This window comes from Miscanthus floridulus, chromosome 1 (assembly GCF_019320115.1).
Source record: "Miscanthus floridulus cultivar M001 chromosome 1, ASM1932011v1, whole genome shotgun sequence".
Lineage (NCBI taxonomy): Eukaryota > Viridiplantae > Streptophyta > Magnoliopsida > Poales > Poaceae > Miscanthus > Miscanthus floridulus.
The window spans coordinates 191,059,127-191,082,442 of record NC_089580.1 but is presented as its reverse complement, the minus strand read 5'-3'; the positions used below and the strand labels follow the sequence as shown (position 1 = coordinate 191,082,442).

The 23,316-nt window shown below is 45.8% G+C and overlaps 2 protein-coding genes and 1 pseudogene across 2 annotated transcripts; 2 read left to right on the top strand and 1 right to left on the bottom strand.

Moving 5' to 3' along the window:
• Window positions 1–3,111: 3,111 nt before the first annotated feature.
• On the bottom strand, window positions 3,112–9,283 carry LOC136506875 (putative ribosomal large subunit pseudouridine synthase SVR1, chloroplastic). Its single transcript, XM_066501773.1, has 10 exons — window positions 8,712–9,283; window positions 7,605–7,684; window positions 7,243–7,343; window positions 6,850–6,919; window positions 6,616–6,709; window positions 6,198–6,246; window positions 5,741–5,891; window positions 4,861–4,917; window positions 4,380–4,435; window positions 3,112–3,621 (listed from the first exon to the last, which is right to left on the bottom strand). Exons 1-10 carry the CDS (start codon window positions 9,214–9,216, stop codon window positions 3,561–3,563), a joined length of 1,224 nt encoding a protein of 407 aa, XP_066357870.1. The 5' UTR covers window positions 9,217–9,283; the 3' UTR covers window positions 3,112–3,560.
• A 1,384-nt stretch (window positions 9,284–10,667) lies between these two features.
• Window positions 10,668–15,102, top strand: LOC136506865 (uncharacterized). Its single transcript, XM_066501767.1, has 5 exons — window positions 10,668–11,048; window positions 11,360–11,460; window positions 13,675–13,791; window positions 13,864–13,965; window positions 14,768–15,102. The coding sequence occupies exons 1-5, from the start codon at window positions 10,823–10,825 to the stop codon at window positions 14,936–14,938; spliced, it is 717 nt and encodes a 238-aa protein (XP_066357864.1). The 5' UTR covers window positions 10,668–10,822; the 3' UTR covers window positions 14,939–15,102.
• Window positions 15,103–16,312: 1,210 nt separating this feature from the next.
• Window positions 16,313–23,316, top strand: LOC136468821 (4-coumarate--CoA ligase-like 1; annotated as a pseudogene).

Genomic DNA, 23,316 nt, shown 5'->3' with positions numbered 1-23,316 from the left:
TAGAGCTACCGGCGGCGACCATGGCGGAACGGCGGAGCTAAACCACGGCAAAACGCCGGTGACGACCTCGGTGGCTCGATCTAAGGCTCGGACGAGCACTAGGGTACTACGGCGGACCTATCGCGCTAGCTAACGGAGCGGAAGGAGGACTGTGGCGGCGTGGCCACGACGACGGGGCTCACGGCGGAACTCCGGCGAGCTTAAACGCGCGGCGATGGCTTACCAAGCTGGGTCAGCGAGCACGGGAGGGAGCAGTGGTTCGCTGGGGAGGCGGAGGAGCTATGGTGGTGGTGCTGGAGTGGCTAGGCGCGGGCTGCGCGCGGCTATGGCGACGGCGGGGCTCCGAGAGCTCGGCGGCTGCTGCTGCGAGGAAGAAAAGGCACCGGGAGCGAAATGGGAGCGCGGGGTGGCTCGGGCGGGCGCTGGAGACGTTAAGGCCGCTCTCGGGCGCGGCGTGGCCTGCGCGGTCAGGGCAACGGCGACGCGCGGCCGTCGCCGTGGACACGCGGCGCGCGGTGTCTGAAGCCGGTCGGCCATGACGCCGCGATTCAGTTTCGTCAGAACGCGATGGCCGAGCCTGACGACGAGATTTGCCGCTGATTTTCCCGCTAATCCGTCGCTCCAAAGCATAAGACGTCTAAACAAAATTTATAGCCCTATGTACCAGCTTCAATTGTTGTTCAATGATCGAGCTCTAATTCGCAATAGATACGGAGTAATCTCGTGCCCAACCTTGGCTGTCAGTCGGCCAGTTGATCAAATACTTAGGAAAATTTGTTAAGTGTTGAAAACTGGATTTTGCTGGTTTTTGTGGGACCCATTCAAGCATGTTAGAAGCTAAATCAGTCCATGTCATAAAAATAAAAGTTGTTCCTTATGTCAAACACTACAACTTTGCTTTAGTGAACTCCTCCATGCAAGGTCCCTAACACCTAGTTCAACTTTAGTCAAACATGTCACTTTGAAATCAAGATACACATTCAAACTATGGCTAAATGACCAAACTAGCCTTAGCACTAAATACCAAAGTTGTTCCTAATGATATCCTAAGCATGTTAAAACAATTTGCAAGGTCATTTAAGCATTTCATGTAGTAGTCACTCATATAGCTTTTGAAAGTAATCACATGAAATATCACTCAAGTGCTTGGTCATGAAATGCGGACTTCGTGAACAAGGTTCCTTTTGTTAACCTAAGTGTAGCTAAGGTGTTATAGTGACCAACATTACACACTAGCATTTAGTTGCACATGATCATATGCATATGTTACAAGAAACATGAAATAACAAGCAATGTTCCATATGTTTCGATCAGATGTTTCAATTGGTAAATGATGATTTATGAATGCTTGATGCTCATGCTCATGTTATGCAAGTCAAGTTATGCAAGGCTAACACCCGAGGTGTTACACAGAGCCGCTACCAACATCGATACCGAACAACAGTAGCGTCCTCTTCGGTGTCGTCGTCGTCCTCAGGGGCGTGGTCTGCCGCGATCAAGTCGTCGTTGCCGGTGAGCGGCCAGACGATATCGTCATCAGCAGCAGCCATGGCGGACGACTCTCCAGCACCGTTCCTCAACGGTGCGTGGGGCCACCTTGGTCGCTCTATACCACAGCTAGAGGACGACGCATCGGCTGTGGACCTGCGCAAAGAGATGGAGGATGATGAAAAGACCAGATCAGAAAAGATCAATGGAAGAAGAGGAGGGTTAGGGTTAGGGTTAGGGTTTTACCTGTGCAACCGGAGCCCGGTGCTAGAGAAGACGAGGGCCACCAAGAGAAGACGACACCGGTTAGCAAGGATGGCGATCGGCGGAGGAGGGACAAACAGTGACATGAACTCACATAATCACCGAGATCTACAGGGGAGAGAGGGAGAGGGAGACGGGAGAGGCAGAGAGGGAGGAGGAGAAGGGAGCGGCTCGTCGGCGGCAGGTGGATCGAGGTCACCGGAGTCGGGGAGGATGGACGCCAGTCGCCAGAAAAGGAGTCGGAGAGGCGAGACGAGAGAGCGGCGTGGCGGGTGGAGTGGGGACTGAAATGGATTAGGGTTCGGGGTGAGGGAGAGGGTGCCGCATTGGCTCGAATATATATGAGGGGGGGGAGGCGGGGAGCCGTTGGGTTGCTCCACTGCTGAGCCGTTGAGAGGTGGGGAGGGCCGGAGGGGAGGTGGGGATTGGGGAGGCCGGGCCGCTCCCGGGCCATAGCCTAAAGGCCGGGCCATGCCGGGCTAGCACGTCGTGCCTGGGGTAAGGCCAGGCACAGCCTGCTCTACGGTCGTTCCAGCCCAGGCCCGCACACCACCGGGCCGGGCCAGGCCAAATTTGCGGGCTTCGTGCCGGACCGCCAGGCCTCGGGCTGCACGGACATTTATACTTCGTTCCATTCAGGCGGGTGCAAGGAGACGTCTAGCAAACTATACATGGACTCTTCCATGTCACCCATGGATGGATGGAACGTTGGATCAATCCGTTATCGATCTCTTGCTATTCGTCTTTCTTCCTGATCTTTTTTGGAAGCGGTATTTATTCTCTATTTGGAGGATGGCAAGACGCCGAGACCGAAGGGGATTCAGCCGGACTAGGGGCCTATTTAGATGGCGAAAATTTTTGCAAAATGACACTGTAGCGCTTTTCGTTGTTATTTGGCAATTAGTGTCCAATCATAGTCTAATTAGGCTTAAAAGATTCGTCTCGTGAATTTCGTCTAAACTGTGTAATTAGTTTTATTTTTTATTTATATTTAATGTTTCATGTATACGTCCAAAGATTCGATGTGACGGAGAATCTTGAAAAATTTGGTATTTTGAGAGGGAACTAAACTGGACCTAGGGGACGGAGGGCGAAGCCGCATCGCCGCCGCCGGCCGGGCAAGCTGGAGGCGGCGTCAGCCGTCAGGCGTGTTGCTGGGGTTGTGGTTTCCGTTTGTGTTTTTGATTTTGAGTTGAGGCGCGCCACACGCACGACCACGATCGGGTGGGGTAGTGTGGGCCGCTGGGCTTGTTGGGGAAGGAGCCTTCCCTGTCTTTCTTTTTTAACGAACGGGCACAACACCGTTTCTATTTACAGGAAATAAATTACTGGCCAATAAATAATTAAAAAAATGCTCAGCAAACAAACTACAATGCAATTTGGCCAAATGTAACTCGCCTGCCATCAATTATTGTCTAACTGTTGAACTTGAACAAATGGTTCATGTCCTCGCACAAGACCATGCGATTTACATTAATATATATACAAAGTATATGCCATCAGGAGTTCAGCTATTTGACAATGTTTCATCCCCACCAAACGCTGCATCGTGGACTTGGAGTTCTGCTGTTTTATCTGACGTGGAGATTCGTCAGCGAAGTAGTTCACAAGTTCTTCAAGGCAAAAGTACTGTGTCGCACTTGCCCATCAGCCACACCACGGCCAATGGACATCCAGAACATTCACAGGCATTGAGTTGAGTAGCAGCTCATGTATTGTGATTCTCAGGAGGACTGCTCCCATCTTTGGACGAAGATGTGCTTATCCACATTAATTCCAATGTCGTCATTAAAAGAACTCAGTCATCTCTACTTGTTGCCTTCCAGTGCCTTGATGTCAGCCTGTTTGAGCTCAACAAACTTCCCAATTCTGAAAAGTACAGAATAAACTAATACTCACTTTTTCATTCACAATCTTTTCTTTGTTAACATGAAGTTGATTAACCAAAAAAATAAGCAGTGTACTGAACATCTACTGACTGTATAACTTTGCTTCTTGACTACAATAATGATATGCATGCTGCCTCTTGACAGAAAATTTACCCATATGTAGGGGTGAAAATGGTACGGATATTTTCCGACCGTATTCGAGACCGAATCCGTTTAGAGGGGTTTAGATCTGTCCATATCCGAGTTCGGATATTCAACATCTGATACCGTATCGGTATCCGAATACTCAAATCGCATATTTATGATGTCGATATCCAATAGTTGACACTATCCGTATTCGAATCCGAATCCGGACAGATATATGAAAACAAATGTAATATCAGTGATATCCGTCCGTATTCGATCCGTTTTCATCCCTACCCATATGACTGGTATTTACATATCAGCTCCTAAAGGCATATATGAACAGCACATCATATCTGCGCCTGGCTGCCAGATTTACACAAATGATACTTCTGTGATAAGTACATCAAAGATTGATCTTTCTGAAATAGATTGCTCAATTTTCCCATAAAATAGTCCAAAAGGCAGAAAAAGTTAGCCTAAAAGGGCATTTTGTAAAGCAGCTAAATTGAGAGTAGAATTGTATCAATCCATGCAAAAAGTTAAAGTATCAGTCAAACACACTGATACAGTCACCATTCGAGGAAAAAAACGACGTTACAGAAAGTACATTACCCCAGATCTGCCGGAAGCCTGAACCTGCCTATCCGAACACGTTTCAATGCATAAACCTATCATCAAGGAAAATTAAGCATCAATTACATACCAAGGGAAATACAATAGCACAAAATGCTATTTGGCTCACAAATTTGCATTCTATCGTGTCCAAGCATACAGTGCCAGACAAACTATGTTAGGAATAGATAAAGGGCAGTGGCTTATTTGTATAGATCAGTGAATAGCAGTGTGTGGCACCCATCACCATCAGGCCATCATGTGTTACAGATATGTGTACGATGGAAGGCAATGTGGTCATCAGGTATCACCGGTTCCCATTCCAACAGTAAAGTGGAAAACAGAAGGCAAAAGCAACATTATGCTGCCATCTCAAACCAAGATCTAAATAAAATAGTAACCAACTTATTCTGCAAAATAAAATGTCATCTAGGAATGGACAATAAACTACATAAGAACAGGTGGACAAAAACAAACCAACCTGTAGCCCTGCATTCTGTACAAGTTCACGGACTTCATGATTTCGTCCTTCATGAACCTGCAAGAAGTCAATAATATCAACGGGCAATAGAAAATAACACACGATGCTTAGCATGTTTAGAACATTTCTTCCGTCAAGTCTATTTGCAGCAACTAAAGAACAACTTGACATGTTAGAATGCTACTAGTATGGCCAACAAAAATAGGACTATAACAAGGCATTAGAGTAGGGACGAAGGGTAGAGAGGAAATTGCAATAACTACATGCTTGATTCCACAACCAACAAGCATGTGAAATGTAATTGCACTTCCTCATATATGGAAATACTGTGACAGTGAAGAAGTGAAATATAAATGCTGTACTATAACAAAATGTTGTTATCGCACCCTTTTTTACATTGCAACGATATGGCAATATGCCGATTCCACCAGGCTTTGAAATATAATAATGCAAGAAAAGGTTCCAATATTAGTTCCTCACAGGCAATCGTGGCTTTTCCAATTGTGAACAAGTTGAAACAGAGGTTTCTCAGCAGCATGTTCTATTTATGAAGATTGGAATTTATGTTAATTCCAAACAAATTATCCATGGAAGTACTTGCTTGTCACACGTTGTGATGGACTTCAAATGTTTGCCAAGCACTTTGGAAGGCTATAAAGTACCAACTAATATGCAACCATTCCCACAGGATACTATCCAAAAGAGCTTTCATGTGGCTATAGTGGATATACAACAACCGATAAAGAGTAAGAGGACAAGCAAAATCTCCTATTTTTTTAATAGTCCTGAGGACAAATGACAGACACATTGCTTACGTGAATAAGTGAATCCAAAAGCAAAGAGGAACAGGACAGAATAAATGAAGCTAGAAAAAAAATACCACTATCTTCAGGCGGGTCTTTCTTGTATCTGATTGGGCATCCAATGGTTCTACTAAATCAGGAATGCACATGACCCCATCAATTTTTGTGCCTTCACTGATAGCTATGAGGTGTTTTTTGTGCACGGCACCATCAATAGTTACCACATATCTGCAGCATCGAAAAAACACAAACCTGTCAGATCAAATTTATATTCCCTTTCCCTACTGTTCATTGCCCAGCAACCATTTTAAAAATGATTTATAATTGGAAAACCATGCACGGAGAAGATTTTTATATTGATGCTATTCTAATGGTCTTCTTTCATAGTTCTCACATTATATGGTAGAAGAGACGTTACTAAATATTTGTGCTACCCAATTCTGCATAACAATGAATAGTACTGTTCCAGTACATGTTACTTTTGCATTACAGTATTCAGATAACATATAAACCTGCCAAAGACACTAAACTTACTCTTTTGTTACATTTGAAGAAGGATGTGCAAGTTTTTGAGCAAACTCACCTAAAAGAGAGGACAAAAATCAAGCATAAGTCTTGGGTGACAAAAAACTGCCCTTTTCCAAAGTACTCCCTCCATTCCAAATTGTAAGTTTTTCTAGCTTTTCTAGATACATACCACTCTCTGTCCCAAATTATAGGTCGTTTTGGCTTTTCTAGGCACATAGGTTTTGTTATGCACCTAGATATACGATGTCTAGATACGTAATAAAAGTTATGTATCTAGAAAAGCCAAAACGACATATAAATTGGAATGGAGGGAGTAGTTTTTACTATGTTCTAGGTACGTAGCAAAAGTTATGTACCTAGAAAAGCCAAAATGACTTACAGTTTGAACGGAGGGGGTACATATTACCAAGTATGATAAACTTACCATCATTTGTGACTATTATCAAACCAGACGTGGCAACATCAAGACGACCCACAGTAAACAAGCGTGGTTTTGGCAGCCCTGGTTGAATCTTGTTCTGTAAATATGCATAGGTATAATAGAGATTTGCCCAATATAGATTCATAGTCAAAAGGTTCAGCAATTCATCAATTCTTGTGAATTCCATTAACATCATTATAATATGAATGTTATGTGAGGCCCTGTTATGGAACATACCCAGCCCTTCAAATAATCATTAAATAAGGAGACAGCAGACTTTGAGTCTTCGCCACATGAGCAAATGTACCTGTAGCACAGAAACAAAATTTATTAGATTGATGATTCCTTTTCTCTGATTCAAAAAATATTTCACTGGAATACAAGATAATCATGGCATCATGATTAATGCACAAGGATGGTGTCAAAAATGACCTGAGTCCCAGGCTGAGCCAGTTCAAATATGCCTAAAGTCCCTTATGACTATGATATTTCTATATACAATTAAGTGAGCTTCCATGGACCTGTAGACCAAGAGCCAGGGCTGAAACACATGAAGCCCAGGCCTTGGCTACACGCCTACACCACTGATGATGCAGCACATAAGTCAAGTATGGAAAATAAGTGACCAACCCCTTTGGCTTGTAAACAGCAAAATACAGCTTTGGAGGCAGCTTCTTGGAAATGCGATTCCCATTAACGTAGATAGAATCCTTTGAGATGTCAACTTTGGTCTGCACAAAATGAATTTTTTTATCCTTCGATTTAACCACAGAAACGAAGTTTTGTTCATAGTGTAATGCAATGGAAAAAGTTTGGTAAAAAATCAAGTCATATAAAACGGTTCAAGTGTTCTTGGACCAAACAATTGTTGCTCTAAGACCAACAGAGAACAAATTTGGATGTGGCAACAACATTACTATGAAAGTAAAATATTATGGTACTAAACTAGTATCTCCTCATTCATGGATGACAAAAACTCTGAGAATTCATACCTGAGGAGAAGTACATACTGAACCATTGACAGTCACCTTCCCTTCGAAGATGAGTTCCTCACTGGTCCTTCTTGATGCCACTGCGAAGAGTTGTTTAGTAAGCATCTTAACAGATAATGGTAATCAAAACCAAAAGTTTTGAAGAGTGAAGTGTTATATTTCTAGAGTTACTCGGAAGGAACTAAATAAAATCACAAGCGCTCAACTGCAATATTCCAAATCGGTCCCCTAGTTGCATCATCATTGAGCAGGCAAAAGAAATGTTGAGTCGTTTTCAAGACTTCAAAGTCACAAAATGTCACAGGAGTGCTAATGGAGTGGCTCATGCTTTAGGGCAATTTAGCAGGAGAGTGTTTTCTTCTTGTTTTATGTCTGAAGGTGTCCCGACCTGCGCGTTGGCAGCCTTGGACTATGATTGTAATCACGCTCATGGTTGAAATATAAGCTCTTTCATGTGTTAAAAAAAATCCAACCTTCCAATATTACAAATGACAATTGGAAATAGCAACCCAAACTTGGAAATAGCAACCCAAACTGCTAAAGGTATCAGGAGCAAACAAGCCAAGTATGCAATAGAAGCCGCCAATTTTGGGAGTGCTGTCTGATTCCAAAGGAGAACAACCTGGGTTTTCTAGTGTAGTTCATTTGGCCAAAAATGCTAGGTGCTAGTACAATCCAGGATATATATCAGCCCTTGTTTAGTTGGACCCCAAAATCTAAAAAGTTGCTACAGTACCTGTCACATCAAATGTTTGCGACCCATGCATGGAGCATTAAATGTAGACGAAAAAAAAACTAATTGCACAGTTTGGTGGAAAATTACGAGACGAACGTTTTAAGCCTAATTAGTCAATGTTTGGACACTATTTGCCAAATAAAAACGAAGGTGCTACAGTAGCCCCAAAATCCAAATTTCGCGAACTAAACAAGGGCTCATAGTATCATACAAGCATGGTTATCTCCACAAATTAACAACAGCTGTTATACCACTAGAATCAAAAACCCAAAGCATCTGTCTTAACTAATCTGATCTAGGACGGGGAACGTTAAGCTATTACTACTTGATTCGAGGCTTGAGGTCCAGAAATAGAGTAGGACAAGGACTACCTCCTGCGGCGGCAAGGACCTTGGCGAGCCGCTGCGGCTCCCGCTCCTTGATATTCTCATTGTAAAACCTCCTGGCCGCCTTGGAGAACTTGGGCGGCGCGGTCGGGGCGTTCTTCCGTGCCTTGACGCTGGCATTGGAAGCAGCCGCGGCGGCGGCGGCGGCAACCGCGCCTTTTGGGCCCTTGAGGGTTTCCTTTTTGGCGGCCTTCTTAGCTTCCGCCTCCGCGAGCGCGATGGCCTGGAGCACGTCCGGCGGCGGGGAGGTGCTGAGGCGTGGCTTGCCGTCCTCTCCGCGAACGATCCACGGGACCAGCGGCTGCGCGGACGGGGCCTTTTTGGACGGCGCGGGCTCCGCGAAGGTGATGTTAAAGTCCGGGGAGGCGGAGGCGGAGGTGGACGAGGTGGCGCGGAGGAGGAGGGGTGGGAGGCGGAGCCCTACGCGGAGCACGGAGGCGGGCCGGGAGAGGAAAGGGTGGAGGGAGACGGCAGCGGTGGCGAGGGCCATGGGTGCTTCGCTGTTGCAGAGTTGCTGCAGGCGGGGTTTATCGGATATCGCCGCGCTTGCGCCACGGAGAAGCTGGGAGCCGAGAGACCCAGACGAAAATGGGCAGCACATCACTGGTAGGCTGCTGAGAAGAGGCCCGGTTCCATTCCGGGGAGGCCCGAACGGGTAAGCTTAACGGCTTTGGGCCTCTCATACAAGGCTTGTCGTGGGCCGCCCCAGGCCAGTCCCAGTCCTAGATTCTTTTATTATAATAATACGTAATATAATTTCTCAAAAAAATAATACGTAATATAATAGCAGCTCTTAAATTTCTTTTATGTTTGATCTCGAGATTCACGAAGTCATCATAGGCGCCTAACTGTCGACGGGACATCGTCTACCACTGAAATCATAGCGCCGTAAAATCCTGGAATAAATCTAGAAAAATGCGAACACCCGTGGCAAGTATAGCGTCGTTAAATCCTGAAATAAATTCAGGAAAATGCAAGCACCCGTGCCAAGTCAATGACTTAAACTCGGATAGACAGGTTCCACCACAAGAAACTCAATCAATGATCAGTTAACATATGTATTAAAAATAGTATTCAAGTAGCATTTGGACATCTGTTCTCTTTTAAATAAGATTGTAGATATATCCTCTTTAATGCGATTAGGTCTAGGAAGTGCCAACATTTATTTGCTTGCTATTTCCAGAGTGGGTTATTTCACTCTCTTGTAAAGATGCTACTTAGGGCGTGTATGGGATTGGTTAACGAACTTTGCTCCATAAACTTCATCATGGAGAACTCCACAACCCCTTTAGGTGCTCTCACAAATATCCCTTTTTTTTTCTCTCGAGCATAATGCGTGGAGCTGAATTGTTTGGCTAAAAAACGTGGAGCAGAGCTGAAAAACATGAAGTTGAGTAGTCTCAAACATCCCCTTAAGTATAATAAACTTTCACTTGCGCAAAAAAAGATATATCCACTTAATGAAATACTTAAAATGGTATGGTCGTGAAAAAAAATACATACAATACCAAAAAAGTATATTATATTAATCACGAAATTTCAAAAATCCAGGTATCTAAAAATTTTATGTAAAAAAAAGGATGATCAAAATCGTTATGGTTGTAACAAGTACAACCAAGCAGAGCCAACTAACAGATGGAACATAAGTGATTTAAGGCATATTTGACCCCCTGGCGTCCGATTTTGGACGCCAGATCCACCCCCGATTTGGTGGTCCAAAGCAAACCACCCTATCCATTTCCGAGCACCGGTGAATATTCATCCTCCCAGTTCCAGATCCCAGCTTGCCAGCTCATCGTCCATCTCGACAAAGGAATCTGGCCCCTTGGTCTCATCAACGAGCGACCAGCTAACGTCCGAGATCCAACGTGCCTTGTTGTGGACACCAACGCCACCCACCGGAACAAGAAAGAGAAGACGACGCATGGCCAAGCAGAGGCAGCAGGCACCGGCCAAAACGAAGAAGAAGTCCACCACCTCTCGGGAATCCACGACCACCACAGGAAAAAGAGACGAGCGCGCCGCCCTTTATCCGCGTCACCTGCGCTCCTCGCTGCCGCTGCATCTTCCTCAGACCCGTCTCGCGCACCATTCCCATGGCCGATTCAGCCGCGCTCTCCACCTCCCTACCCCGCTCGCTGGCGTCCAGGAGGCCCCTCTCGTCCCCTCTCCACGCCAGGGCCCGGGCCCGCTCCCAGCGCCGCTGCCGGCTCGGATCGCGCTCGCTCCACCGGTTGCGTGCTCGGGCGGGGAAGGATGATCCGGAGGACCTCTACGGGCCCTACCCATGGGACCAGCCCTTGGATCTCACCACTGGGTTCGGTAAGTTCGCCAGCGGACTCTCGGTTGCTGCCCCGAATCCCCGATGCTTCGGTTGCAACCTACGGTGTTGGATTCACCTTTCGCTAATGTATGCTATGTTGTGCTGGATCATGTGCTGCGGGTTGAGACTTTTATAAGAGTGCTAGTGATTGAGGCAACGATTGCTGTCTTCTGCTTTGCGGAAAGCTAATGAGACATATAATGGAATCAATATTTAGAGATTTTAGTTTGCTTTTCGAAAGTGTTTCTTTTTCCTCTTCTGCGAACAGTTTTCACACCGTCTAAAAGTCCCGATTTGTGTGTCCCAGCAGACATTCAGTGGGTGCCAGAAGACAGAGTCACGCTGTTCACTTCTGATGGCCTGATCCAAATTGGGGGTTCCCTGGTTCCTCGTCGAGTTAGTGCTTCTGAGGTACTGAATCTTTGCAATCTGTACATCCCCTATTTCAGTTTTGGCTGTGATGATTTGACAGTATGCTATTAGAATACATAGATCCTTAAGCCTTAATAGTTGGTACTAATTAGAAAACTCCATTTCTAAAAAAAAGGAATTAGAAAGCTTTGTGCATCATACTGAACAGCAGTAAATTGACTGTAGCTGTAGTTGTTTTGTGCCTCTTGCTATAAAACATCTGATGTCTGATTCAACTCAAATATCTATTTGGATGTAACAAAAACATATGAAAGGGAAATATGACTTTATTGTAGATATATTCGACATTTACATTCTGACATACTATGGTAGACACAGGCCCACCTTCACAGGTTGCAATGCACCTTATTTGCAAGAGCTCTCAAGTATGTAATGAACTAATGACTATGAATATCTAAGGAAGAGTAAATTTCAGGCGACTAACATATTGTGTCAACTACTGCATAATTACACATTACGAATCCATTTCACAATTCCACAAAATTATTTCCTATATGAATTGTACAGAAGCTCTGTGCATTGATTGTAGAATTAGTAACAAGTATAACATCCATTTTGGCGTAAATGCATTTTAAAAAGTTTCTTTAATTGCATGCATCTTGTCGGTGTTTTGGACCGGCGGGCCCTCAACCAACTAGTGAAAATGTACTGCGTGACCCTAATCCCGGATGGTGATGCAAAGAGACACAAGGTTTATACTGGTTCAGGCAATAGGTGCCCTACGTCCAGTCTGAGAGAGCGATCTTGTATTCCTTGCACCGAGAGAGGGAGATAGTCCCAGGTCTCTGCGTGGAGCGGTGTGGGTTGCTTGAGATATTGATCTCAGGCAGTGCGGAGGAGTGTGCGTATTACAGAGTGTGGCGCGTTGCTTGCGCGTGTGTGTGTCCAAGCGATGTCTCCGTCTGTGCGTGCGGGTGTCTGAGTTTCGTGAGTGCCTGCGCTCGTGAGCTCGTGTCTAGAAACGGCCCCGGTCACTCCCTTTTATAGTTGAAGGGGGGACAGGGGTGATACATGTGTTCGCTATGCGGCGGTTCGTGAGCGGAGGCGGTATGCCTAGCCCTGCGGCTTGTTACCGTGGCAGCATGGTCGACGGAGCGGTCTTGTCCTTGATGCACTGGAGCGACGCGCCGGTCACGCCCGATCCTGTACGACGTGGGAGCTCCAGTGATAGCTTGGGGCAGGGCATGGCGGACGACGTGCCGGTCGCTGTATGTCGACAGCGTAGAGAGCCGAGGCTCAGTCGGTGCAAAGGCTGAACCATCGTGGGGGGCTCGGCGGGCGCGAATCCCGAGGCTGCCGAGACCCTGAAGCGGATTGCCGAGGCTACAGGTACCCGGACTTGACTCCCCACGCCGCGCTGTCCTCGGAGCAGGGGTTAGGTAGCACAGTGCAGTACGGGCGTCAGTCGTGGGCACAGTGCCGAGCACAGCGGCCGGTAACCCCTGCCCCGTCCTGTCCCGGACGGCATGGTGTTGATGCGACTCCCATCTCGTCGGTCACTCCGCTGTGTCGAGCCGTCGTTCGACTGACGTCGCGGGAGTGGTTGGTCGCGTTAGTTGGACGTGACGTTCTGTCAGGGGAATCGGTCGAGGCGGAGGCGACGGGGTTGTCGCCGAGCTGGTCTCGAGCGAGGCGGAGAATCGGCACCCCGTCCGAGGCCTTACGTACGGGGCCTCGAGCGAGACGGAGAATCGGTTCCCCATCCGAGGCCTTACGTGCGGGGCCTCGAGCGAGACGGAGAATCGGTTCCCCGTCCGAGGCCTTACGTGCGGGGCCTCGAGCGAGACGGAGAATCGGTTCCCCGTCCGAGGCCTTACGTGCGGGGCCTCGAGCGAGACGAAGAATCGGTTCCCCGTCCGAGGCCTTTCGTGTGAGGCTTCGAGCGAGGCGGAGAATCGGTAGCCTCGGACAAGGTGGGGGTTAGCCAGTAGTTGTCTCTTGGCTTCGATTTTTACAGGGTCTAAGCGATTTTTTCGGTTTTTGCTTAGGGGACCCCTTTTTACGGTACCCGACACATCTCTAGCTACGTCTTACTAATATGAAAGATTCTTCACCTTTTAGCAATGTCCGCTGATGCTAGGTCCGGAGATATCATATTGACAAACTCTATGTCACTTCTGTTAGTTTTGCTTTGTCCTCATCGACGTTTCCCATGTTATCTGGATTTTTCTTCTCATGTCACTTTTTTTTCAGAAGAGGCAACGGAAAATGAAGAGTGCACAAAAGTTGCGCCGGTTTCAGGAGAGCTCTTACATGGATCCAAATCAAAGTCTTTGCCTTGGAGCACTATTTAACATAGCAGCAACAAATGTAAATATTTGTTACTTCTTACTTGCTTATCATATTTAGACTTTCTTTTAATTATACCATTTGATATCTCAGGGCCTAGACATGGGCAGAAGATTATGCATCTTTGGCTTTTGTCGTTCTATTGAAATGTTAAGCGATGTGGTGGAAGATACAGTATTGGAGCATGGTGGCGAGGTATGTTTTGCTATTTGGTGAACTCTACATGTGCAGGACTTTAGTTTGAGAAGTACTAAATGGTGTGCCTTGATCTGCCCTTAGTACTTCGAGAAGAAAAAACTAAGAGGCAAGAGCGCAGTACATGGTCAATGATTACTGAAATTATATTGCTTTGGTGATGAAAAGACAGTACCCAAGGAATGAGGCGCACCACACCAAGCACGGTAGAGAAACACCATTAAGTTTAATCGATAAGAATAAAAGGTCTACTGAATATAGAAATGTTGCACATACATCAATATTTTGCAGATAACAGTGATCAAGTCAAGTCACAAGTTCTTTTGAAGTTTAACCATTCACAAGTAGCAAGCTAAACTGAGTTTTTGTGGGAAGTTTAACAGTGACGTTAACAGAATTTTCACTTATGCTTTTTAATAGCTTTTGTTCATCTGAATCCTACCAAATGTCTTGGAAATATTTAGGAATTTGCCACCCTAAGTGCATTTGCAGGATTTCCAATCTTGTCCCTCTGGCATGCGGCCATGCAACCCATGCATCAATAATGCATCCAGTGATAAATCCTGAAGTGTTCTAATGACGAATTCTAAGCATATATGGCCGCAGCAGAATATGTGTGAAGCATAGGTTAATTTCACATAATAATATTTGAACCAACTTAGGGGTGCAGTACTGAACTCACGGCTCAGATGCTCACACCTCGTGCCTTGAACACATTTAGCTTAGGCGAGCATTAACATGGAGTTGAGTGCATGATTAGTTGATTATATTTAGTTTGCTGTAATGGGCATTACCCTCGCAGGTTGTCACTGCAGAGAAAGCAAACAATGACGGCCTCCAGGAGAAGCTAACCATGTCTGTCGCAGTACCATTGCTGTGGGGGGTTCCTCCAGCATCAGAGACCCTCCATGTCGCTGTGCGGAGCGGTGGCGGTATTGTTGATAAGATCTATTGGCAGTGGGACTTATTCTAGGATGTCCGGAGCCAAAACGTTAACAAAATTGATTCCACGATGTATATATATCTCTAATTCTCTGCACGCATTGTGCAGGAAGTGTAAACCTAGTCTCTACCTGTACAGTCCCGGTCACCCTTGTGCATATATAAAAGAACTCTGGGATCACATCTCATTTTTCATGCATCTGTTTTGAAGTTAATGGATTATACTTATTGAACATTGATCAGTGCGAGCCTATTATGATATGGCCTCGTTCGTTTCGCTGAAAAGTCAGCCTGAAAAGTATTGTTTGCTGATTAGTTGTGAGAGAAAAAACACTATACCATAGCTAATAAGTTCAAGCAAATATTGTATAGACTTAGGGATTAAGGCCCGAAGACAAAAATGCTAGTCCGGACGCCCGCGCGAGCGGGAAATGTCGTGTCCAAAGCTCATTCCCACTGCCCTCCTCCTCTATCTCTGGGCAGGCGAGACCCGAGAGCTGGCATGAGGACGAGCACGCCCTGTCCGCAGGATCCTAGGTGCGTTGCGCGCCCCGACCACCGGTTGAGGCCGTGCCCCCTATGACTCTCTACCTCTGAAACATGGAACACTTGGATGCAACATATGACTAAAGCAGATGAAACATTTGGAATATGCAATTGCAATATGTGTGTGAAACATGGGAACGGATCGTGTGCAAACTAAGCTTCCCGTGTAAACATGTAAACTAGCGACGTGGGCTCTAGGATCGTGATCTGATGGCTCCTGAGAGAGGTGGGAAAATCTACGAAACGGTGGGATGCTGCGGGCGTTTAAGTGCAAATATTTCCCACCTCTCTCAGGAGCCATCAGATCACGATCCTAGAACCCACGTCGATAGTTTACATGTTTACACGGGAAGCTTAGTTTGCACACGATCCGTTCCCGTGAAACATATGCAACATCTAAATAAAAACACTTGCAAATTGCAACATGAAAACACTTATAACAACATAAGACTGAAAAACATTTTGATATACTTTTGCAACATAGGTGTGAAACATGTGCAACATCCAGATAAAAAACGCTTGCAACATACGTCTAAAACAGATAGAACATTCTGAACAAACGCTTGCAACATGCTTCTGAAACACTTGCAACATCCCAATCTACTTTTGCAACATCCATAAGAAACACATGGAATACCTCTGAAAACATCTGAAATACTTGAAATTTACATTTGCAACATATGGAGAGGGGAGGTCGGTTGATCCCAGCCTCGAGGCGCGAGCACCAATAGCACGGGCCGCGCTCATGGGTGTCCTTGGCTCGGTCGGGGACCGACCTGAGGCACACGACAACACCACGAGCACTAGCGGAGGCGGGGCGGCGCGCCCGATAGCGCGGGAGCGAGCGGCGGATGGGACTATGGGAGCAAGGAGCAAGAGCCGCGGGTGGGCGTGCACGACGGGCAGGAGCGTGAAGCGAACAACACAGGGTGGGACGCGTGCGGTGAGATGGCTGCGGCAGCAAATACGGAGTGGGGCGGGAGGACCGCACGGCGCCATGAAGCGTGCGATGGGTGAGCTAGTAGGTGGATATTTTTGAGAGAGAGATGGGAGACGTAAAGAGAGGAGGCAGGCTTGGTGGGCCGCGCAGGCCCTGAAAGGCGTCTGATGGGTCGGATGCCCGCATCAAGCATTACCGTTTCTGATAGCAAACTTTTTTTACGGCGATCTTTCACTTGTCCAGGACACGCAATTTTTACCAATTCTTCAGTGTCTGATACAAGCCTGTCCTCAGTCTCACGCGTTCTCAGAGGTAAAATCGCATTCTTCACATGTTCTCATCTCTGACACAGTGACACGTGAAATGTTTTGGCGCTACGAAGTTAGCACGGACTGAGTAGTTGGTCAGTATGCTCATGCATATACATCAGCAGCTAGAGGACGATCCAGAACGGCAAGCGGTTTCCTACTCGATCCCTCCTTTAGCCAGCTTCTTACTAGCTTTGTTACCCTTAGCCCTGCTTTTGTGGGCGAGCCTTCGGCAAAAGAGCTGGACAAAAAGCAAAGTGAGAAGGAAGGGTTTCCCGATAAGGAAGGTTGACCCGATACCCATAATCTACTGAGAGCGAGTTCAGTATCCGCCTATAAAGAAGCAACTAAAATCCTGACTGACAAGGTTTGAGGGTATCTAATAGCAAAAATCTCCTTCTAACAAGACAGGGTATTCACTGCTATAACGTACTGAGAGATTCTTCCTCACTTGAAGAGGAAAAAGATTATTGACTTGCCGGGGAGGGTCATGGACTGGCTGGCACGAAGCTTGCATATCAAAACCTGGCGCTGGCTGGTGGGCCTATAGCTGGCTCGCTCGATAGATCAAAAAAATCTTATCCTGGGAGCTCTAGTCTAAGAGATTTGAATTGTAAGGTCTGGTTACCATTTCGAGTAGAGAAGGTGGGGAAATAAGGAACTGAAAAAACCAACCCTCCGCTACCAACAAGCAAGTAAGATTCATCAGCAAATAGGTGAGCCGATAAAAGGAATTACTTTTTCTAGGCGGATTTATTCTAATTGAAAGTTTGTAATTCCAGCTATACTCAAAACTAAGGGACACTACCCATGGGACACCACCAAAAGATTCTTCGGCTGGCTTTGGCTTATTATAATACTCGGTTGGGAAAGTAGACGACTGGCTTGCTTCGCTCTTTTAGAAAATCTTAGTCTAAAGATACGCTCGTAAACAAATCAAAATCTTATTCGATGGCCCAGGAGATGTGGTGGAAAAGACCGCTGACTTGATTGGGTGAATAAATGGGTACTTTACCTTAAAAACTAGGTTGCCCACTAGATACCGTTTACGGATAGAGGGAAAGGGCCGTCCCGTTCAACAAGGGTATAGCCATTAGAGAATTTCGAAAAAGGATAGAAGCCATTGCTTTTCCTATTGGTATTTCAACTACTAGTAGTACTCAAAATCCGGCTTCGTGAGACCTCACTTTGATCTACTCTAGGCTAAGCTCTTGGATCGTTACTATCTTCGTGACCCATACCTCCAGAAAAAGGATTACACGGATGCGCTTCTTTCTTTATTTATGATATTTCTAGCGAGCAGGAATCGAACCTGCCAAAAGAAGGTCATCTTCTCGCTATCCAGCCCTTAATGGGCATCACTCACTGAAAGATATCATAGAATTCAATCAACTAGTACTTGTTGTTTTAAGCGGGCATTTGGAAGAGACCCGCACTCACTCTTTTCCCTGCAGCACCCCCTTCCCGAGCATTCTCGACATAAATTCAATAACTCCAGTGCGGCTTGGCACACTCAACCGCTAATCTCAAAGAGGATCTCTTCTGGAGTTTTGCTTGATAAGACCGATCTCATCCGACTTGCTAAGCATTCAGTCCCAGAGAGGATAATGCTTCAAGAAAATGTCAACTTGCTACCTGCAGCATACAAGCATAACTAGCTCTCTCACTTTCGATAGAAAGAATCTGCTTTCCTAGACAGAAATGCAAAAATCTTTTTCATTCCCCAGCAAGAGGATGCGCGTTAGCGCAACGGCTTTCGCGCTAGTTGCTCAAAAAATCGTATAAAAATCAAGCAAGAAAAAGGTTCTGGCAGGCTGCTGGCGTGGGACTGTAAATCCTCTTTTGCTTGAATGAGCATTCCCCGTATTATGCCTCGAAGAGGACTTAAACCTTCACGCTCTTTAGCACGAGATTTTGAGTCTCACGTGTCTACCATTTCACCATCAAGGCATCTTGAAAGTGAATCGTATTCCATGAATATGATATCCATCGAATGTGATATATGGAATATATGACAAAGGTGGAGTCTTGGAATATTTCGATCGATCGGTCATATACATATAGGCCTGAGTCAGACATCAAATAACTTCGATTTGCATTATCCTTAGGACACCTTATATGTATTAAAATCGATATCAAAATTAAAAAGATGTACAATCCAATTTCTCGATTTAATAGAAGCCCAAAGAGGTGCATATGGTACCCAAATAAGAATATGATAGATATGTTAAAAGCAGATCTGATTACACCTATTCCTAATCCTAAATAGAATGTAAAAACATAGAGATTTCTATGTAAACAGAGTATCCTATTTTCATAGGCTCGAATGACCTCTTCTCATAATAAGGTCCTGTTTGGCAGGGCTTCTCCACCGGCTTCAGGAGCCGTTTTTTTTTCTAAACCGGGTAAAGTGAAATAGCTTCACTAGTGAAGCCCCTAAAAACATGCTCTCACAGTGATTTGGGGTGGGATGGAGCCAAAAAAAGTGGCTTCTCCTGGCTCCTCCTCCAGGCCCCTAAAAACATGTTCTCACAGGGAAGCCATTTTGCCAAATGATTTATCAAAACCGCTTCAGCTCCACTGGTGGAGCTGTTCGTGGAGCTGAAGAAAAAAAAATGGCTTCACTAATGAAGTGAAGCTCTGCCAAACGGGGCCTAAGAATGTGCACAATCTGATCCAATATGGAATGAACTTATAATCTGATGATTGAGTTAATTCCATAATTATAAGTTCATAATCCTAGCACCCATTTCTATTTTAGACGAAACAGATCTACTGATTCTTTTATTCCGGTTAGTAAGAGAGCGAGGAGGCGACGGCCGCTGGCTACGGCGAGGATGGCGTGTACCGATCGATGCGCCCGGCGGTGCCCATCCAGTCAGACCCGGCTCTCTCCCTGAACGACCTCATCTTCCGCCACGCCGACGCGTGCCCCTCCGCGTTCGCGCTGGTCGACGCCGACACGGGCAGCGCCTTCACCTTCGCCGGACTCCGCTCCGCAGCTCTCACCGCGGCCTCGGCGCTCTCCGCGCGCGCGGGCGTGCGTCCCGGCGACGTCGTCCTTCTCCTCGCGCCCAACTGCGTCCTCTACCCCGTCTGCTTCCTGGCCGTCACCGCTCTAGGCGCCGTCGCCACTACGGCCAACCCACTCTACACCGCCAGAGAGATCGCCAAGCAGGTCGCCGACGTCCGCGCGGGGCTCATTGTCACAGTCTCCAACCTCCTGCCCAAGGTCGCGGAGCTCCGGCTCCCCGCTATCCTCCTAGACGGCGACGCCGCCGCCTCTGTGATCGTGCCTTCAGGCGCCAACGTTACGCTCTACTCGGACCTCGTCGACGGCGTGCAGGAGACGGAGTACCGGCGCCCGCCGACCAAGCGGAGCGACACGGCCGCGCTGCTCTACTCTTCAGGCACGACAGGGGAGAGCAAGGGCGTCGTCCTGACGCACGGCAACTTCATCGCGGCGCACGCCATGTTGGCGTCGGACCCGGACGCGCGCGGGGAGGGACAAAACGTGCTCCTCTGCTTCCTGCCCATGTTCCACCTCTTCGGCCTCTCCGTCGTCACGCTCGGGCAGCTGCAGCGCGGGAACGCCGTCGTCGTGATGCCGCGGTTCGACATGGACGCCGCGATGGCCGCCGTGGAGCGGCACCGCGTCACGTACCTCTACTGCGTCCCGCCGGTGATGATCGCGCTCGCCAAGCATGGGAGCGCCGGCAGGTACGACCTCAGGTCGCTCAAGTTCATCATCTCTGGTGCCGCACCGCTTGGCAAGGATGTGATGGAAGCCGTGGCAAAGGACTTCCCGGGCGCCAAGTTTATCCAGGTAATTGAGCATTTTCAGCTATGCAGTTTAAAATTTGAACCGTGGAATGCTGCAGCACTTTTAAGATTCTTCTTACACATTTCAGATATGACAAATTAGGGAATCTTAGCAACGAATCTATTCGTGCAAAATACTACATATGGGGGATCATCAATATCCCTCTTTATAGAAAAAAAAAAGTTGTCTCTAGTAAAAATTCAGTTGACAGCCACAAAAGAGTTGTGAACACAACAAGGCATATTAACCTTCCATATCACCGGAATGAAAGGGCATAAAGCTTCGTCTGAATAAATACCAGTAAAATTAAACTACTAAATGATAGCATCACATTCATCTATAACTAAGAAATGTCGATGTGCCCGTTCAAAAATGTTTTACTCTTGGTTCTGCCATGACTCGGTGAGCTATGTGGTACCTATAAATCTAGAATGTTTTTTTAGACTAATCTAGAATGTTTTCATGTGTAAACTTTTGTACTGCATGGTGCTCCTCTTGTAGGGTTATGGGATGACAATCTTGTGGGATCATATCACTAGAGAATCCTGAAATGGGAAAGACTCATAAATCATTTGGGTCAACTGGAACACTCGTCACACAAGTCGAAGCAAAGATCATCGACGTAGAGACATTGAAACATCTTCCACCGAATCAACTTGGAGAAATTTGTGTTCGAGGACCAAGCATAATGCAAGGTAACTTTGAAATTTGAATCATGCTTCGTATGCACCCCCCCTCTCCTGCCCGGCCACGCCACACCTCGTCCTTCTAGATCAAACAAGGTTTTATTCAATAGGAACCCTGATGTCGATTTCTTGGCCACCTAAACACACAATACTACAATAGTGAGGTTCAATCAAAAGACATGACAACGGGAATGAATCATTTGCTCGTATCGTTATCTTTGCCTTCGTTGTTTATGATGAATGCCTGACATTATGAAGTAGAAACTATTTTCAATTAAAAAACAATCAACATTTTGTGTCAGAAAAAGATGTTCCAGGCCTGAAAATGCTCACTACATGGAACCATGCATGTCTATCAACATGGTCTCCAGTGTATTCTCTCCTCTATGCTAGTCTCAATGGGGGTTTCATGAGCATTAAATAAGTTGATATGGCATGGTATAAATGAAAGGAGAGATGAAAAAAAGTTTCATGGAATGAAATGAGTTTCATTGGGATGAAAAGTCATGAAACTCCCACTAAAACTGGCTTTAGGGATAATGGAACGAATCCCCTACTTATTTGACTGTGCAATACTTTTATGGTATCTCAACAGCGTGGAAGCTACAAAATCTACAATCAAGCAAGGGTGGTTGCATACCGGTGATCTTGGGTACTTTGATGAAGAAGGCCAGCTTTTTGTTGTCGATAGACTTAAAGAGCTGATTAAATACAAAGGATTCCAGGTAAAAGTATCAATTATCTGCAATCTTGCTATCATGCTGAAAGAAGTCAAGCACTCAATCCTACCAACGTGCATGTGTTGTTTTTTTCTGGGAATATCATATTATTTGTCCGTTTGGAGGAAAATATTGTGTGTGCATGTGTTTTTTTTTTCGGGAATATCATATTATTTATCTTTTTGGAGGAAAATATCGTGTTTAAAATTGTACATAGATTGCACCGGCTGAGCTTGAAGGCCTACTTTTGTCTCATCCAGAAATTCTTGATGCTGCGGTTATCCCGTAAGTTGAGCCACCTAATCTTTATCGTTTTTCTCTGTTTATCGTCATGAATAGTTCCACTTGTTGGTTTTTTTTATCTCCTACTTAACCGTGGATTCAACTTGTTTTTAAGGTTTCCTGACTTTGAAGCTGGGGAAATTCCTGTTGCCTACATTGTCCGATCACTAACAAGTTCCTTGAGTGAAGCTGATGTCAAGAATTTTATTGGAAAGCAGGTGATGCTGACTAGGAACCTTGACTTGGTTTAACTCTTTATCCTCGTAATTTTCCGTGCATATTGGGTTTTATTCAACTATAGCTGAAACTTTTTGTTTTCGATTTTTAGTAACTTCTTCGTATAATTTTCCGTGATTTTTAACAATTATCGTTCACTTGGTGATACGTGTGTTTAATACTTCTGTAGTTTCTTTTGTGTGGAACTGTTACTGCCTTATTGTCATGGAAATACAGTGTTTTTTTCTCTCCATGAACTACATTGCAGGTCGCACACTACAAAAGGGTGAGGGTAACCTTTGTGGACAGTGTACCAAAATCTCCATCAGGAAAGATTTTAAGAAGGGAGCCCATCGCCCAAATTATACCATAAAAACCAAGATATAGCAAATGTACTTCTATGTTTCAGAATAGAGAATGCTGCCCCCAGATTCTGCAAAAATCAAACCATGTCAGTTGAGCACCGTCAGACATAGTGTTTGCTTATTGCCCGACAGGTTCCCACTATTCTAAAAAGAAGAAAAAACAAAGGAAACAATTTACTATTGTAAGCTTATTGCCCGACAGGTTCCCACTATATTAAGTCACACAAAAAAAGACAGGTTCCCACTATTCTAAAATTGCCACCAAGCAGACCAGTGCTACCCACTATAAGGTGGCATTCGGATTATTGAAAATGGGAGGCAGGATAGGGGAATAAGGTTCAGGGTAAAGCTTTTGCCGGATAGGGGAATAAGGTTCAGGGTAAAGCTTTTGCCTTGTTTGGATTTTAGGTTAGAAATAGGAGGGGTGTTTACTTAGGTTAGGGATAGGACACGGCGGTCCATTGATGATAGCTGTTTTGTTCGTGGATGACATGGATAACGACAACCAACAAAGAGGAATGTTG